Source organism: Morus notabilis, unplaced genomic scaffold, assembly GCF_000414095.1.
Source record: "Morus notabilis unplaced genomic scaffold, ASM41409v2 Scaffold1604, whole genome shotgun sequence".
Lineage (NCBI taxonomy): Eukaryota > Viridiplantae > Streptophyta > Magnoliopsida > Rosales > Moraceae > Morus > Morus notabilis.
Genome location: NW_010361498.1, coordinates 222,610 through 229,501, shown reverse-complemented (window position 1 = coordinate 229,501; position 6,892 = coordinate 222,610). Strand labels below are relative to the sequence as shown.

The following is a 6,892-nucleotide window of genomic DNA, read 5'->3' as shown; positions in this document are numbered from 1 at the left end:
CTCAGAAGTGAAATGAAATATATTTTTCCTTCGTCCTCTTAAAAAATTAACACCTAAGCAATTCTTCAAAATTTAGACGTGGTGATTTTTTTTTTTTAAATCTTATTATGTGTTCACATTTGGACGATGCTTACAAAGCTGGAGATCCCCTTTTGTTTTGTTTTGTTGTTAAAAAAAAAAAAAAATCAAATAAGAGAATTTTTTTTCTCTTAAAAAAATTGAAAAATGAGATTGTTTTTAAAGGAAAAATAAACGGAAGAGAGTTAGAGCCTACATCACCAAAACACTACTATGATGGGGCCCACGACCCAAAACAAGTTCATCGTAATCTGATAAAGTGCTTGAGGTTTGTTATAGTGAATCTCAACCCTTTGATCTAAATCGACGGCTGACACAACGCGCGTCTACTTATGTCATCCGCAGCCCATACGATGCTGCACTTTCTCTCTCTTTCTCTCTCTCCCTTTTTCTCTCTCTCCTCCCTCCGACTCTGTAATCGCTCGGCGGCGAAACCCTGAAGAGCGACCCCTAAACGCCGTCGATTTGGCCCTTCTTCGCTCCAGGTACAGCTCTTCATGTGGTTTTCTCTTTTCGGGGCTTTAATTTGGAATTCCGAGCTGAAAAACCCTAGAATTTCCTCTTTTGTATAAACCCTAATTCTGAAGTTTTGGGTCAAATTAAGTGTGTTTTTTCTGAAAGAGAGAATCAAATAATAAAATTGATTTCAAAAGTTTAGGTTCTTGAAATGAAAATTGTCGTTTGAGCCTTTATTAGCAATGATTCAATGCAAGCAAGCTCACTGTATAAGTGTTTTTTGACCTGCGTTTGGTTCTCTTTACGATGTATTGAGCAAAAAAGGGCGGTAGTTTAACCCAAAAAATAAAGTGACCTTGGCAATTTTATAAAAAGGTTAAAGCTGGTTTAGTTATAAAGATTTCCAATTTTACTTAAAAAAAAATAAATAAATGCAATTAATTATTTTATTTTGTATTTAATGGGTTGTTTTATATATTAATTAATTAATTTATTCATTTATGCTAATGTGTTTTTCTTTGTATAGTCTAATTGTTAAAATGTTTTTGTTGGTTGGTTTTCTGATGCAGATTGGATATACATTTACTTCCATAGGTATAATTATAGAAAATGTGGTGTACTGCCTTCTAGTTGGCTCATAAAATATAATTATAAGTCTTTGCATAGTGAATAATTATGGATGTTGAAGTGATTGATGTGGAAGGGATGGGTCATCGTGCAATGGCGGATGATGGAGATGCCGAACCCAATGAAGGTGGAGACACAAATTCCACGGTTCACGATGATGAAGATGGGATTAGCGAGCCATATGTTGGCATGGAATTTGACTCTGAGGATGCTGCCAAGACTTTCTATGACGAGTACGCAAGACGTTTGGGTTTTAACTCGAAAGTTAGTCAGTCTAGCTCTAGCCGGTCTAAACCTGATTGCATGACGATCTCTCGGGAGTTTGTATGTGGCAGAGAGGGTTTGAAAAGAAGGCATGGTGATACTTGTGAGGCAATGCTTAGGGTAGAATTGAAAGGTCAAGAAAAGTGGGTTGTTACAAAATTTGTAAAGGAGCACAGCCATGCCATGGTTGGTCCCAGCAAAGTTCATTATCTTCGGCCTCGTAGGCATTTTGCTGGCACTGCAAAGAATGTGGCTGAAGCTTACCAAGGGGTGGGGACAGTTCCTAGTGGTGTTATGTTTGTCTCAATGGATGGAAACCGTGTTCCCGTAGAGAAAAATGTTAGGAACTCTCTTCCTGTGGAGTCGAACCGGTTAGTTAAGAACATTGCAACAATAAATTATCCAGTTAGGCCTGGTAGTCGAAAAAGGACACTAGGGAGGGATGCTCAGAATTTGCTGGAGTATTTCAAGAAAATGCAAGCTGAGAACCCAGGCTTCTTCTATGCCATACAACTTGATGAAGATAATCACATGACTAATGTGTTTTGGGTTGATGCGAGGTCAAGAACAGCTTACAGTCATTTTGGTGATGCAGTAACTCTGGATACTTCATACAGGGTATATCAGTACAGGGTGCCCTTTGCTCCATTTACTGGGGTGAATCATCATGGTCAGACAGTTTTGTTTGGTTGTGCGTTACTTCTAGATGAATCAGAAGCTACTTTTACATGGCTTTTCAAGACTTTTCTTACGGCAATGAATGATCGCCCACCTGTCTCCATTACCACTGATCAAGACAGAGCAATACAGGTTGCAGTTGCTAATGCTTTTCCAGAATCTCGCCACTGTATTAGTAAGTGGCATGTTTTAAGAGAAGGCCAGGAGAAGCTGGCTCATGTTTGTCATGCTCATCCAAATTTTCAGTTGGAACTTTATAACTGTATCAATTTGACTGAAACTGTTGAGGAGTTTGAATCCTCTTGGAATTCTATCCTTGATAAATATGATCTCAGAAGAAATGATTGGCTGCAATCTTTATATAATGCCCGTGCTCAATGGGTTCCTGTTTATTTTCGGGATTCCTTTTTTGCTGCAATTTCTCCAAATAAAGGGTATGATGGTTCCTTCTTCGAAGGTTATGTAAATCAACAGACAACTTTACCAATGTTCTTTAGGCAATATGAAAGAGCTTTAGAGAACTGGTTTGAAAAAGAAATAGGTGCGGATTTTGATACAATTTGCACAACTCCAGTATTGAGGACACCATCTCCTATGGAGAAACAGGCAGCCGACCTTTATACAAGAAAAATTTTCACAAAATTTCAAGAAGAGCTAGTTGAAACTTTTGTGTATACTGCAAATAGGATTGATGGTGATGGAGCCATTAGCACTTTCAGGGTCGCTAAATTTGAGGATGACAATAAGGCATATATTGTCACGTTGAACCATCCTGAGTTAAGAGCTGACTGTAGTTGTCAAATGTTTGAGTATTCAGGCATTCTTTGTAGACATGTTTTGACCGTTTTTACTGTGACCAATGTACTTAAATTGCCTTCTCATTACATTCTGAAACGTTGGACAAGAAATGCAAAGACTGGATCTGGTTTAGATGAACGTAGTGCTGACATACAAGGTCAAGAGTCTCTAACCTTGCGGTACAACAATCTATGTCGGGAAGCCATTAGATATGCAGAGGAAGGTGCAATTGCTACAGAAACTTACAATGCAGCAATGAATGCCCTTAGAGATGGCGGGAAGAAGGTTACTATTGTGAAGAAAAACGTTGCTAAAGTGCCACCTCCTACCTCTCAGGTTAGTGGGACTGGATATGATGATAGGAAGAGCTCGATGTTAGCTTCAGATGCAACCCCATTGTTGTGGCCACACCAAGATGAAGTGCTAAGGCGATTTAATCTTAATGATGCTGGAGCTCCTGTGCAAAATGTTGCTGACTTGAATTTGCCACGTATGGCCCCTGTTTCTCTTCACAGAGATGATGGTACTGAAAACATGGTATGGAAAGGAATTGTTTCCTGTTTTCTTCTTATTTCATATATTTTTCTGTTTCAATACAGGGACGTATTGATTTTTCTTTTCTGCATAGGTTGTACTCCCTTGTTTAAAGTCAATGACTTGGGTCATGGAGAATAAGAATTCAACACCAGGGAACAGAGTCGCTGTCATTAATTTGAAGGTACGGATAAAACGTAAGACAGCTTGGATAATATCTGTCGTCAATCACATCAAGTTGGTTGCTCCAATGTAGAGAGCTGCAATCCAGAGATAAATTTATTTATTTGTTTGTATATACTGCTGACGACCCGTGTTATTTATTTTGTTTTATTTTATTTTTTTGTTCTTGCTGTTGATTTGTTTTTCTCTTTAAACATTTATCTCTACATGTCTTCCTGCAACTCATGCAACACTGATCAGAGGCCTTTTTATTCATACACACTTGAACTCTTACTTGCTACAGCTGCAAGATTATAGCAGGAGTCCATCAGCAGAGTCGGAGGTTAAGTTTCAGCTATCGAGAGTCTCATTGGAACCGATGTTGAGGTCTATGGCCTACATCAGTGAACAACTCTCAACACCAGCTAATAAGGTTGCCGTGATAAATCTGAAGGTATGCGAATTCAAATTCTACACCATGTGCCCAGTATGGAAAGTTTGTTAAGAAAGAAGCATTGTGAGACAGGAGAGATGTACTCTGCTTGTTTTACCCGTTATTGTTAGAAAGGAATGGCTATTGACTTTTTCTTTTCAGAATAATCGTGTCCTATTTAGGGATGGAAATGCCTCTTTTAACCTTTGGAGACTTATTTCCTAGTTTGATTATTTCCTTGCTAAGATGTGATATCTTTGTCATTTTCAATGAATTCTTTTGTCACTTGTTTTCGGGAAAATACACACATACATATAAAGAGTTGCCTTGCCGGGACTTCTGCAAACAACCTGAAGAAATTTCTAGGATTATTTGCTCAAAGAGTTCTTCATTTTGGTCGAGGTTATGTGATATGCAATGCAATACAAATTTAGCAGGGATCCAAAAAAAAAAAAAAAGATTGTAGGTGTCGGATGAAGAACAAAAAGAAAGAAGTTTTGGCTAATCTGCTTATGAGTTAGGCTTAAAAATTAGTCTAATTATTGGTAACTTTTTATCCCTTCACATCAACAGAGACGCTATTAAATTACTTTGTGTATGCATATGCGATGCTTGCTGTATTCTTTGCATTTCCTCGGTAATCTTTTGTCGGATAGTTTTCCACTGAACTTTTCATCTTTATGTTTATTCATTTTCCTAGTAGATTTGTAATATATCATTGGGATTTGGTCTTGCAACTTTCCTTAATAGGAAACAAAATCCGATAGTTTATTTTCCATTATTCTTGTTATGATATGAAGGTTGAGTTTTCTATGAGCTAATAGTAATATCTTATCAATCTTGATCCTTGTAACCTAATGCTTATGTTGTTTCTGCTGTCTTCATTAGCTGGTAATAAATTTGCTTTCTGTTCAGCTTCAAGACACTGAGACAACAACAGGGGAGTCAGAGGTTAAATTTCAAGTTTCGAGGGACACATTAGGCGCCATGCTGAGATCAATGGCCTATATTCGCGAGCAGCTCTCAAATCCTGTAAGGATTATCTACCTTGTTAATAGTTGTAATAATTTTATGTATTTTTTCTTTCTTGTGCAGTGATTACAGAAGGTCCGTTTTATGGGATACAAAATTATTTCAAGAAATCCTGATTAAAAATAAAATTAAAAGAGAGAGAGAGAGAGAAATCAAATTCTTTGTTCATCCTGGTGTAAGAACTGCAGCTCTCTCTCTCTTTTGAGGATTCCTCGGCCTCTCTCCTTAGCCTATGGACTTGAACTTGAGTATCAAAATGAACTATATGCTTATCTGGTTAGATGCGCGGGACAGAGGGCTCGTAGTACCTGCTCGCGCATCTATGCAGTGGAAGGGAAGGAGCCTAAATCGAACCTTCTTGAAAACATCACAATTTAGTAACTATGTAAACTAAAATATTCCTGAAACATGCTGGTCGCAGAAGAAAATGCTCACTTTCATTAATGGTTTTTAATTTTTGAAAATGTAGAAAATCCCGAACTGTGTAGATATATATTGCTAAAAAGTTAGTGATACCCCTTCCAAAAAAAAAAAAAAGCTAGTGATACCGTGGAAGCCTTAAATTTACTCACGTAAGCTGTTCAGTAACTGACATTGTATGTTTTTTGGCAAAGCTATATGAAGTATAGCATACATGTTGAACAATTACGTGGCTAAAAGGCTGCCATGTCAGTTTATGAGTAAGACCTTCGGGCTAAGGTTAATTACTGGGTTTATCGGCCTTGTGTTTGACGTACGGGAGCTAGTCAGCTGCCCGACTTAGATGGGATTGACTCAGCTGACGATGTGTCTTTATAATATGAGTTATGTAACAGTATTGTGTCACTTTTTGCCTCTCAAGTCCGTCTCGGAGGAGGTGGAACTTTGGGTTCTATTTTTTACAGCAATCACATGTGCAACTTTTCATATTTTTGTTTTTTAGGTTTCTGTTTTGTTTCAATTGTAAATTCTTTTCCAATTTGACAGAGCGAAAGCCAGTCAGAGCCTCTACCCAAGAAGCAGCGGAAGTGACGCCGTTATAATTATTTTCTTCCCGTACTGTACCCCAGGTGTGTGCGACCACCTAACTACTAAGCGCAAAGGTCATGTGATCAGGTTGGCCTTTAGCTCAGATAGCCGCTTCTTTGCTTTTAGTGTATGCTTGGTTTTAGCACATTTGTACATGTAACATATTCAATTTGAGGAACCATAAGCATGAATGTGAGTTCATAGTTTCTGATGTGGCACAGGATGTATGAATGCCCAGGATTAGACGGTACCATAATATGCTTGTTTAAGATCCTTAATAGGAACTAGTGGGATTTATTCTTCTGTTCCTATTGTTTTGTTATCCTCTTTTTTTTTTTTTTTTTTTTTTTTTTTTTTTTTTTTTTCACTTTGTGCCACCACCATTGCAGACTAAGAAACGACGAAAACCGGAAAAGCCCAAGTGAGGCAAGTGGGGGGAAAACTCGGTTACTCCCGCTGATCTTTTCACGTAGCAAAGGAATTATCTTGCTAAACATGGGAGTTGTGAGAATTGATTTCATTGAATGTCTTGTATATTCTTGTTCTTTAATTGCTATCTGTAGATATTCTCTTGGCAAATAAGATTCCTTGAAAAACCAAGTTATGTCAAAGTGTTTCCAATGATATCTGCGGAACGGGAATACAGCTTGGTTGTTTTTCTTTCAAGCCTTTTACTCTCTATCACTTTCTCCGGAATATAATTCCCACTGAATACTGCGCATCAAACGCCTCCTTAGAAATTTCAAGTTTTGCTTCCTATGATGTGTTTAGTTGCACTACCACTTGAAACGCAAAATTTACTATATGCAACATTTTGTTTTG

The 6,892-nt window shown here is 37.8% G+C and overlaps 1 protein-coding gene across 2 annotated transcripts; it reads left to right on the top strand.

The window, feature by feature from the left end:
• The first annotated feature begins 475 nt into the window (after positions 1-475).
• Positions 476-6,846, top strand: LOC21392704 (protein FAR1-RELATED SEQUENCE 3). 2 transcript variants are annotated; one of them, XR_002902337.1, is made up of 7 exons: positions 476-563; positions 1,104-3,438; positions 3,530-3,619; positions 3,902-4,051; positions 4,946-5,062; positions 6,029-6,157; positions 6,460-6,846. XR_002902337.1 is itself a non-coding variant. In XM_024166607.1 (6 exons), exons 2-6 carry the CDS (start codon positions 1,210-1,212, stop codon positions 6,071-6,073), a joined length of 2,631 nt encoding a protein of 876 aa, XP_024022375.1. In that variant the 5' UTR covers positions 476-563; positions 1,104-1,209; the 3' UTR covers positions 6,074-6,394. The 2 variants fall into 2 exon arrangements, 1 of the variants encoding a protein (XP_024022375.1); XM_024166607.1 differs by lacking the exon at positions 6,460-6,846 and having other exon boundaries at positions 6,029-6,394.
• The last annotated feature ends 46 nt before the right edge of the window (positions 6,847-6,892 follow it).

What these genes read in the sequence shown, in the direction of transcription:
- LOC21392704 (XM_024166607.1), top strand. Translation starts at nt 1,210, where the DNA reads ATGGATGTTGAAGTGATTGATGTGGAAGGGATGGGTCATCGTGCAATG. An exon ending in ATGATGGTACTGAAAACATG is followed by an intron (nt 3,439 to 3,529) that starts GTATGGAAAGGA and finishes TTTTCTGCATAG; the next exon opens with GTTGTACTCCCTTGTTTAAA. An exon ending in TCGCTGTCATTAATTTGAAG is followed by an intron (nt 3,620 to 3,901) that starts GTACGGATAAAA and finishes TACTTGCTACAG; the next exon opens with CTGCAAGATTATAGCAGGAG.